At 42.3% G+C, this 11,825-nt stretch overlaps 1 protein-coding gene across 3 annotated transcripts in view; it reads right to left on the bottom strand.

Annotated features, from left to right (window-relative positions):
* The window catches only part of LOC102298028 (mediator complex subunit 13L), an 84,026-nt gene that overhangs the window by 12,386 nt on the left and 59,815 nt on the right, over positions 1–11,825 (bottom strand). For all 3 annotated transcript variants that reach the window (XM_042221688.1, XM_005930064.3, XM_005930063.3), the window contains 7 exons: positions 6,119–6,264; positions 4,042–4,248; positions 2,689–2,853; positions 2,434–2,590; positions 2,226–2,330; positions 1,411–2,067; positions 1,071–1,284 (listed from right to left, as the gene is read on the bottom strand). In XM_042221688.1, the coding sequence (XP_042077622.1) occupies positions 1,071–1,284; positions 1,411–2,067; positions 2,226–2,330; positions 2,434–2,590; positions 2,689–2,853; positions 4,042–4,248; positions 6,119–6,264 (1,651 nt within the window). The remainder of the gene's footprint in view (positions 1–1,070; positions 1,285–1,410; positions 2,068–2,225; positions 2,331–2,433; positions 2,591–2,688; positions 2,854–4,041; positions 4,249–6,118; positions 6,265–11,825) is intronic.

Here is an 11,825-nt window from a genome sequence, read left to right on the forward strand (position 1 = left end):
TGTTCACTCTCCATTTAGCTTTTTTTGACTTGTCCACCCTACTAGTGGCTTATCCAAGTCTTTAGCTGCAAAATGCTCTGTTATGTTCACCCTCTGGCTCACGGTTGTTAAACTCATTTTACTACATGAGCTGCATATATTTAAATTTGAACTTAAGTAGAGTAGACTTCTAATAACGTATAAAGACTATAACCTATATACCTTTTTTTAGTGTTAGGAAGTGTTTCAGAAGTTCATTCTGGAAATGTTTGGATTTCATGAACTAGTTTTCTAAAACTGGTACACATTAGTGTTTCTAATTTGACCAGCCTTAATAAATTATACAGACATGTTATTGTAGCAAATCAGCAGGGTCAGAGAGTTACAGTTAAAGATATACATCTGTAAACTGAACTTACTTCATGTCTAGTCCTAATTTAAAAAATATTTAATTAAAATTTTTTCTTTCAATTCAAAGGAAATGCCCTTTTTTCACTGTAGACCCATACTGAATAAAATAGCCAATTCTCTATTAATTCATTCTGTTGTTTTTTTTTATGGTGGGTCTATTACTTATTTCGGTGTAGCATGGCAGGTCAGCAGTGAAGTCTATCGGTACGAAGGCTGTAAAAATGACGATGATTCAGATCTCTGGAGCCTCAGTTTGGACTTTCATGATGTGATCAGTTTTTAAGCTTGAAAACCAGAGGAAAATCTACATTTATACTTTACGTCTTTGCAGTAGTCACATTTTGCAAAGTGGAATGGATGGCCTGATTTTAACCGCTGGGCTGTACCTTTGAAAGCCGTGACCTGGTTGATAACTATGTCTGCTGGTTGGGTGACTGGACAGATAAGATTGATAGCTTTATTTATTTTATTTTTTACTCTAAACAATTACCTGTTACAGCACGATTGATGGCAACTGTAAAACTAAATTAAACAACAAAGCTACTATGAGACCTCCTTGCATACAAGTGGTCATGCAATCCATAATTAATAGATAAATATTGATTTTAACCACGTTACATTTTCCCTGAATCCAGTTTTTTTTGTTTGTATTTGTATTTTCAAACTGTGTGTTGTCCTACCTTGGCCTTCTTGCTGGGTTCTCGCCCTTGACCCTTTAATCTCTTGGAAGTGGAGAAAGTGTACTCAATGTCTCCTTCCTTAAAGTCATAGGGATCGTCCCCATTATCCCGAAGTGCCTCCACACCTGGCTGCTGGAACAGGCCCAAAGTTTGGATGTGTTGCCTCACTCTCTCCTCTGAGAGTTTAAATCTCTTGTGCGCCTGTGCGTATAGTCTAAAGGAGACAAAAAAACAAGGTTATTCTTCTGCGTTCTCATGTACAATAAAAATGCACTAAATTCCCAGTATTTTCAGTATACTTCCAAATATTATTTCCCCAACACTGGTGCAACTCTCCTACCTTTTAAGCGAAGCTCCCTCGATGGTTGTGTCTGTTGTCACTTCCTCTAGTTTATCAATGGGGAGTTCAGAGGGTCTAAAGTCAGTCTTATCAGTCCTGGGAGTCCTGAAGCCTCTCCACCAGCCAGCACCACTCTCCCTCTGCCTCAGCAGAGCTGCATACACAGCTGTCTCGCTAGTAATCACCCCCAATCCTGAAGCGCCATCTTGACAGGCGGGCATATCCACAGGCCCATCCATAGCCTCTGGGTCTTGTACCCGGGGATGCGGGCTAAGAGTGGGTGGAAGTGGAGATACTGGTGAATGGAGAAGGGACTCGGGGGCTTTTCTGCCATTGGAGTGGGGCTTGGAATACTTGCAGGTTGGCAGAGTGGCCAGGGACTCTATGGGTGGATCCAGCGCCACGAGGCCACCGAGCTGGGGCCCTCCTGGAGAGTCCTGTTCCAGAGGACTCTCCTGTGTGACAGACAGACGATGGTGGAAAGGAATAACAGCTGGCCTCTTGGACTGTTTGTCACCCTTTTCTGTCTTGTCACTGGTCTTGTGTTTGGGCAGGGAGGGAGTGTATAATGATGGGCCAGAAGACTGAGTGGGGTTGGCACTAGTTTGGGAGTTGGCAGTGGACGCAGTGGTCAGATTCGACTTCTGCTGCTTTAACCTGAAACAAAAATAAATAGCAATCTACTTAAAATTCTATGAAAATACTTCCAACTAAATTATATACCTGAAAAGTCTGTTTTTTAAACGCATCAGCATGAAAACAAGAACACCTGAATCTAACACATTTGGAACAGCTTGGGTGCAATTCTGGAGTACCTAGAGCAGCTGCAGGGTGCTCTCGCTCCCAGATCGTTGAAATCCCACGTGGTAACTCCATTTGGCACTTCCTTTCGAGGCGTTACTTCAGTTGACTGATTCGGTCTGCGGGGAACGAACAGATCCATGAGGGCGCCAGCTCAGCTGCATCACTGCACTTCAATTATAATCCGGCCAAAGTCAGGGAGTAAACTCCAGATTTACTTACACATGTTGAGGCTGGTTGAGATAGCACTCCCTCCAGGCCTGATGGACCACCTGACAAGTCAGCTTCTTCCCAGAATGCTTTGGGCTGATGCTGGTGATACTCATGCTGCTGTCTGGTGTGGGCACACTCGAGGCCGAGGTTACAAAGCCGCTGTCCGCTGAAAAAAAAAGAAAAAACACCGTCAATGTAAAACTGTGTAGTTTTAACATTTCAGCATGTGTGTACAACGCTGCGGCATGTCTGTGTCCCTGTTACCGGAGCATGGCTGCTCTGGTGATGTTGGTGGCGTCAGTGGCACGCTGCAGTGGTTCAGCTCTTTGTTGAGGCCCTGAGCTGTGGGAACAGGTGGAGGCTGCTCCACTGGTAGGTCTCCTTGGGCAATTAGCACGAAAGCAGATGGGTAGGTCATTCTTACTCCACCTGAGAATACAAGAAAAGAGGATCTGCTGTTATAGGATACATTTAAACGCTGGCTTAATTTTTTAAATGGGCACCATTTCTAGATATTGCTAATAATTAACCTTACATAAATAAAGAGGCTGTATAATGTCTGGTGCTTTTCTGTTAATGTAATTACCCACTTTCGTACTCACCGGTCATGAAAACACAATCAAATCTAAAATCCGTTTGTACTCACTCCTTCAGTATTATTTCTGGCTTTCCTCTTTAGATGCAAAGCAGTTTTAATTGTAATCAGGTCAAACCAAAGCTGTGGAATCAGACTGATTAGAGTAACTGTTAGAGTAACTCCCCGGGGTTTTCTACCTCAACTTCACTTCACTATTCTTCCTTTCTGTCAGTCCTGCTCTCTCCTCCCCTGCCTTCCAGTCACTTCCTGACTTCTGCTCTTTGATAACTGACTGTAAGGATCATTGCAGTATAAGCACCTCATCCACTAATACCTCAGCTCAAACTGCCTGGGAGTCTACATGAGGACAGAGGGTAATTAACGTGATGCTGATCTCTTGGTGTTTGTTCTAGTTCCTTCTCATCTGAAAGAACTGCAGTCCTCTTTACTAAGTACTGCTTTTTGGTAATATTTTATGCAGGATATGAGTTTCATTGCAGACTGACTGCACAGCAAAAGTTTTTTTCCTTCTTTTTTTTTGCATTGATTAGGTGACCCTGAATCCTCCCTTAGTTATGCTACAATAGGCCCAGGGTGCTGGGGGTTCCCATAATGCACTCAGTGTTTCTTCTTCACTCACCTCTTTGACTCTCTATCTGTTTATACACCACTCTGCATTTAATCATTAGTTATTATTATTTTTTGGCTCTCTTCCACACCTTCAGCAGGCCTGTCTCCCTCACCTCACCCCCTAGACAGTCAGAGCAGATGGCTGCCCCTCCTTAAGCCTGGTTCTGCTGGAGGTTTCTTCCTGTTAAAAGGGAGTTTTTCCTTCCCACTGTTGCCAAGTGCTTGCTCACAGGGGGTCATCTAATTTGGGGGGTTTTCTCTATATTATTGTAGCATCTTAGCCTTACAATAAAAAGCACCTTGAGGTTAGTGTTGTTGTGATTTGGTGTTATATGAATAAAACTGTACTGAACTGAATTGCATACCATTTTAAATCCAATGTCTTTTTCACCACCATTGCTTTTCCATACCTACAACGACCTCCACCGCCACGTGACTGTTGCGATCGTAGGCCTGGCTTGTTTCCTCTTTTTCCTTCTCTCCACCTCCCTCTTTCTGCTGAAGTACCATGGGGTAGAAGTAGCTCCACTCCTCCATCAGCTTCCGCACTGCTGGATCACTCATCTTATAGGCCTGACCTGTAAGAGTGCCGCTCAGACCGTATGGACTCAGGATCACTGCATAGATAAATTAATAATGTAGAGAAAGAAACAAAGTTCACACATCAGTAGCTCTGAACCATTTTATTATTTTTTTCTGCATTGATTTTTATTTTCTTTGCACAGCAAACCTTTAGTGATAACCGCAATGCTGAAATACTTACTCTTGGTTTGTGCTATTTAAACTTCTACCACTGGTAGAATTGGACTTTTTACACATATAACCCACAAGAAGAAGCACCTAAAATATAAGATATTACTTTTAACGAAGCAATCTGAAAGTACAGTATGTAAAATACTTTGTAACCAACGGGATCCTCACTAGGCTATTTTACCTCTCCCCGACTGGTGCCACTGTTCCCACCTGTCTGAAGGCCTCCACTATCATTCCTATCCCCAGAGAACTAGTATAGACAGCCTCAATGACTACAGACCTATAGCCTTCACGTCTGTAGTCATGAAGTGTTTAGAGCAGATAATGTCTCAGCACATCAGAGACTGTCTACCCCCTGTCCTCAACCCCCACCAGTTTGCTTACAGAGCAAATCGGTCCATGGAGGATGGCATCACCATCACCCTTCACAGAGAGCTGAGCCATCTGGAGAACAGGAAGAGCTACATGAGGATGCTCTTTGTGGACTACAGCATCCTAACCAGCCGGCCTCAATTAGTCCGAAGCTGAACGTCCTTAAAAACAAAGAACTCATAATTGACTTCAGGAGGCACAGACAGGTCCACTCCAATCTGATTATAAAGGGAGAACAGGAATCTGTCTCCACCTTCAGGTTTCTGGGCACCCACATCTCTGCTGAAGAAGGCCCAGCAGTAGCTGCACTTCTTCAGTGTCCTGAGGAAGAATAAGCCTGACCAGAAGCTGCTGCTGGTCTTCTACCACTCCTCAGTGGAGAGCGTGCACTCCTGCTGCCTGGGTGTTTTGGTACACAGGGGCTACAACAATGAAGGGTGCTCATACAGTGATTAACACAGCCCAAAAAGATCACTGGCTGCCCTCTGTCACCCCTGGAGGCCCTCGCCAGATCCTCTTCTCTCAGGAAAACCAGGGCCATCACAGGTGACAGCATGAACCCCACTCACCACCTGTTTGACCTGCTGCCCTCAGGGCAATCAGGTCCCACACCTCCAGACCCTAACCCTAACGCCCCAACCCTTCCACTGGGCCATTTGGACTGTTAACAAACACTGTTAACAAAGCCATGGTCTGAGTAGCCCCCATCACTCAGGCCACTCTATTCAGACCAATTCTTTCTTCTATTGTGTGCCTTTTTTGTTTTTGTATATAGGATATATATGTTTATATTTTATTCCAGCACAGTTGGACCACTGACAAGAAAGGGCTAATCTATTCTATTCTAATTACATAAGGATTTGTACAATGCACAAAATAGTGTCACACTCACAAGACCAAAAATAACTATTATTTGTGCATCACAACAGATTTTGCTCATTCATCCAAGCAATAAGCAGTCATGTGTCTTTGTTATTACAGCTGTGCGGTAATACTAAAAACACATGACTGAACCACACTGCTGGTCTGAGTGATGTTTCATTATTATAAACAGCATGGGCACAATTGTTTATTCAGAAATAACTCTATGGGCTACCAGCAGTGATCACTTTTATTTCACTTAACTGTGGTTTCTTGAAAGTGAAAGCAAAAGCGTTCAAGATTCAAATGCTTCCTCTCTACCTGTTGCTGACTTGACAGCCACTGTCATCTCATTTTCCATTAAGGAAATTAAGAGACTTCCATTTTTACATAATAATAATCACACCTCTGTTGGATATATATCGAACATGAGGATTGCTTTGTTTTACATGCATAAGCACTAGAAGAAAACAAAACAAAACATCGGGTTTGTGGTGTTACCCTGTACTGGTGTGACGGAGGTCTGCGCGAGACGGATGTGGTGTTCTGTGATGTGGTACGCAGGCTGGTGCTGGGCAATCTCCACACTTGTGCACACGTTGCTCTCTCCGTGGAGGAAGAAGGAGAAGGAACACGACAGGTGTTCGCTGAGGAGAGACGACAGTGAAGATTCAGATGATGGAATCAGGGATGAGCGTAAACAGCGTAGAAATGTGGCGGCGCGCTCACTGAATGTGAGTACGTGTGTGTGAAGTGTGCTGACCACAGAGACATGGGAGCGAGTAAAGGTACACAGCCTGAACAAATAACAACGCAGTTCACGCTGTCCATTTTAATTCCATGTAAAATTTTCAGTGTAACACAATTCATTTTAAATTCAATTACATCATTACGTTACTTGAGACTGAATAAACCCAAAGATTGGATCTTGTAGAAAAAATGTTTAAAAAGTAAAACATGAAGTTGCCTTTTAGGCCACAGAATAACAAATGAGAGCATTTCTGCAAATAGCAATTTAGAGAGCAGCCTCAGAATGGATCTTGGTAAAAGCTTCGCTGAGCTCCACCTTCATTGATCATCTTCATCAGTTACCAGATATGCTCCTTATTGCAGGTATAAATCCTCATTTGCTTATGAGTGATTGTGGTGACTACATGTTTACATTATGCAGCGCTCTCTTTATTACACAGCCTGGGCATAGTTCATCATATTTTTCTTCTTTTTTTAATCACAGAGGATAATTGCTGGGGCCTTATTACAATCTATGTACCAGTGGGCGGGCTGGACATCATCACAAGTACCTCGACAGCTTCACTGATGTATATTTTTAATCTTTAAACTTCCTTGCTACCTTGGTTTATAGATATCAGACTGACAATAAAGTCAGCAGGTACTGTAATCTTCTTGCGATTACCCTGCTGCCTATGCAATATCCCTTCTGCCCCGAGGGAGCTTGACCTCCATTTGAGTCGTAATGGATCATCAAATTCAATAAAATGGCCAGCTCCACAGTCACTCATTTGGGCAGAGCTTAAAACGCAGTCTAGGGAGACGGCCTCCAGATGGCGCTGAATGCACCCTAAGACAGAGCAGGCCAATTTTTTTTCCCGCTTCATAAACATTCCTGATGCTCCTGGAGAAAAAAACACGCATACCCTCCTAACAGCAGGTGGTTTGAACACAGGTCTGCACAATCACAGGAGAAGAGCAGAGCTGAAGTACATGCATATGCATGCACTGGGCTGCGACAAACGGGCGCACAGGCGCATGTCGCCTCCACACCTACAGGCGCTGCCCCACTGTCTCCCTCACACACGCACAGACAGACAGACACACACAGTTCATCATCTCTGCAATTCACATCTCTGCAAGACATGACTCAAAATGATTTCAATGTCACTGTCCTCCAACCTTGTCCTCACTGCATCATCCCACCATATGAAGAGCTATATATAGCTGCATGGGGAAGTTCAGGCAAACAGCTGCAAGTCATGAATACCGCTCATGCACATACGCAAACAACTACAATTATCACTGAGGGATCTTTAGTGTCTCCACTCTTACATGCTTTGATTCTGAATGTGTTCACTCTTTCACATAGTTTCAGCACTTGGTTGGATTAGTAAGTTTTTATTTATTTATTTATTTAAATATTTTATGGTCCATCAACTGTCTGATTGGCTGATTGACTCTTGATTGGTTAACTGTACACAGTCCTGCACAAATAAAATAAGGCTGTTGAAGGCTGTTTATTGCCCTCTTATGCTTGTAATTTATTTTATATCATTATTTATATATACACAAAAATATGACTCCCGTAAGGACTCTTATAGACAGCCGAGACCTAATCGCAGGGAATCACTGTAGAGAAATATCTCTCTTTAACTATCCGTCTGTAACTCAGACATTGATCCAGCATAATTAAGGGCTGGATCCTTCTGATATCTCAGCTCAATTTACTGTGCACTGATACCGACTTGTTCACAATGGGGCAGCCGAGTAAGTGCACTCGAAAAAAGTGAAAACGTTGCAGGGAGACGAGGAAATATTTGCTTGTGCAAAACATGCCGACCGATAAAGCAATCAATGAAGCCAATAACTAGTGCGCAACAATTGCAACAAAGGAACTCTCGCAACGGCAATAAATATGCGATCATATGCAAGTCAGGGAAAAGCAGAACTACAGAAAGAGCATCAAGCTGTAGGGCTGACGCAGCTGGGAGATTGATGCTCCCTGTCCTTTTACAAAGGGCATTTTCCTGCACAGTAAGCGACTGTGAGTGTGTGTGGACGCACTGGGCTCCTTGCATCCTCTGGGGCATTTGTGCAGTCGGCAGGCATGTGTGTGCAAGAGAATGGGAGACAGAGATGCGAGGCAGCTCTCTGTGCTGGGCTGTATGAGTACAGGTATTAATAAATGAAGAGGAGTGATGGTTGAGACTTGCCTAAGGGCTGACAGTACAGGAGGAGAGATAGAGAGAGGAGACAGAGAGAGTGAGAAAGGGAAGGCTGAGAGTGGGATGAGAAGAAAGAAGCGGGAGCGTGAGGGGGAAGAAAAGGGAAGACAGAAGGAGAAGAAGATGGAGAGAGCGAATTAAAGCCGTGCATGGGTAAAATTGAGACAAAAGGGGGGGTGGGGGACGGAAGGATGGAGAGGAAATTAGGAAGACAAGGAAAAGAAAGATGGAGTTAAAATGAGGAGTGAGAGCAAAACAAGTGTGTGAGAGAAAGAGGAAGAAGTGAATAATTCAGCGCCACACTCTGCAATTGCTGCACACATATCGATGAGATCAGAGTTTTAATGGGTGGCTACTGAGCATACTTTTATGGTGAAATCAATCAGGAAATGTAGAGTCAGACAACACAAAGAGACATACCGCACACTGTTTGTGCGGTTTCATGCGCATGTTATGTGCCCACAATAAGAGGTAACGGTATAAATGTAGTTGAAGCGAATGTATTATGTATGTGCAAACAAGCAAATGCCTTATGCATGCAGAAAGTGGCATTAAATGCAAGCACAGCTAATGCAACAACGACAACATACGGTCTAAATGCTGCACGCGTGTTTGAAGGGATTGTGTTTTGGCTCGTGTGACAACGTGTGTCTTTTTACCCGATCACAACAGTACCAGCCAGCCAGCCAGCAGGGAAGCTGGTTAATGTCTGACATGCATCATGGACTTGACACAGACACACACACACACATCTGTGCATATAATCACATGCACACAAAATAATAATGTTTATCTCGGTTGTTGGGCTGCTCTCATGTCTAACCCAGGAGACACAAAGATAAAGCAAGATTAGATTAAAGGAGATACAAAGCATTAAGCATTACAATCACAATGCGCAAGGCACACAAGGCTCCTGTTTCCACTGTTAGATGCACTCCCAAAGCCCATGATGTGATAACTACGTTTAGATATAATCAACTGTAGTTACATGCACGAAACACACATATCAGTATTTTTCTTAAGATTCTCTGAAATCTAGAGGGATTAATCTGCTTAATCTGCACTCATACTGTTTTGTCTGTTACCAGCAAAACTGAGAGTTAAACTAACGGTTACCCTGTTCCTTCTCACAGTCTAACCTTTCCCACACAGTTGCACGAGTGTACACATTCCTCTGGTGCACACAGGCCACTGTGGAGGATGTTTGCACTCCTGTGAGCTCTTGTTAGGAGCGTGTACACACACGCTCCGAAAGTCCTCTCACTGCTGAATTGCTGAAATTACGGCAAACAAATCTAACCAAGCCACCTACCATGCATAACGCATAACAGACTCAGACGTATGCTGCTGCATGTACAACACCACTATTAAAAGTAACATAGGGGCACATGTGGTAAGTTTGATGTATTATTCAGCGGCCCCTGGTGAGTGGCCTTAGCTAGTGTTGCTATCACAGTCTTTGTGTTCAAACAATCCTCAAATGAAAAGGTGTGATGTAGACAAAAAAAAGCACAAAGATTGATTGATTGTTTTGGGTGTTTTTTTTTTTTACAGAATCTCTGCAAACACTCAATCCAATCATTACCAAGTGGCTAAAAAAACTTCAATGTGAGCCAATACAGGCTTTTACTTCATATCTATGATCTAATTAAAAACAGAAGGAAGAGGTCTGGTTTCAGGTTGTTGCTCTGATGTATCACCATCCTCTCTATTGATCTGTATGTTTTTTTCTCTCCTCCTTCTTGAACTCTCTCGCATGCTCTCTGTGGTTTCTCACCTGGTAATATAAGAAATCTGGGTTATTGCGCATCGCATGTTCTCTGCATTTTGTCCATAGGGAGGCTGAACACGCACGTGGAAAACGTTTCAAAAGGAGAAAATACAAACCTCTCAATAATCCAAATGATTAACAAGCCCTCTGATGACCACTGATGATCACTTAATTCTGGAAATGATACTATCAGTATCATTGTCTTGTGTTAAATTAATAATTTTATGGCTCACAGTGCATTTAGTCAACCAATGAGCCATTGTATAGACTTTTAGCTAGTTCATGAAAATAAATAGAGACGGGAACATGAACATAAAGTAGTCAAAATTCATGACTGACTGCTGAAGTTTAAGCGATTAAGCTTTAATCGCTTTTGTTGTCAATTTTCACTACAAACAGTTGTTTCAGAGTCATTTGCAAGTCAGCCATTATTTTTCTCCAGTGCAATACTGTACCGTGTAGTAAAATATAATAATTTGGCTCTAAAATAAGTATGAAAATACAGCGGCTTAGAAACAGTTGCATGAACCTTTGAGTTTTTCCTGCATACAAAAAAAGAAATAAATAAATAAACTCAAGTACTTCTCCCGTATTTTCCTGGTAAATAGACTCCAAAGCTACAGGAATACTGCTGTAATTATCATCTGAACAACAGCTCTGAACTTCCTGCTTCCACAGTCATGTGGTCTAGCTGCTAAATCTTCAACACTCATCTCGGTCAAAAACAAATACAATCACAGCTTAGACTAAAATACGATTTGAAATTTTTCACTTCATTCACTTTTTTGTGCTCGCCCGCGCAGAAATGAGAAAAATCGACAGCAAATTATTGGATGAAATAAGTATGAAGGGAAAAAGTACCGAAAACTCCCAGCAGCTAAACTTTAAAGAGCCGATATAAACAAATTAAAATACAGTGATTTAATTTAAGCAGCTAATTCGCCTGAAATGATCCCACATCCCACATCTGGGATGCAGACTTCCTCCCAGTTGCAGTTTTACATATATGATCAGTTTTTTTTAACCTTTTTTTTCTAATAGCTCAAAAAACAAAGAATATATATGTGCAAAAAATTCAAAGCTGATCCTTTCCCCTACTTTCACATTAGTATTACTCTCCACACAATAATGAGGATAAAGAATGTGTTACTGTGTCTGTTGCGGTGAGGGAGGGGGTGGTTGCATACTTACAATGAAAATAAATTAGGTCATCCGATTGTTTATATTTGTTTTTGGGGGTTTTTACTAACTTGTTTGTGTTGTTTGTGAATGAATGTGACTGAATTTATTTATTTTTAAGCTAGGACAGCATAAAACCCAATTCCAGCCTCGCTCCTCTCCTGCTCATGCAGTTAACCGTGGCATCTGAACTGTTTAAACATAAACAAAGACTGGTAAATTATTTCACAGGTTAAAACTGAGATGTAGCAAAGGTACATGGAGAATTTTCAGAATGTGAAGGATAAGAGATGACAGGGGG

Source organism: Haplochromis burtoni, unplaced genomic scaffold (genome assembly GCF_018398535.1).
Source record: "Haplochromis burtoni strain Fernald_Lab_line unplaced genomic scaffold, NCSU_Asbu1 Contig_72, whole genome shotgun sequence".
Lineage (NCBI taxonomy): Eukaryota > Metazoa > Chordata > Actinopteri > Cichliformes > Cichlidae > Haplochromis > Haplochromis burtoni.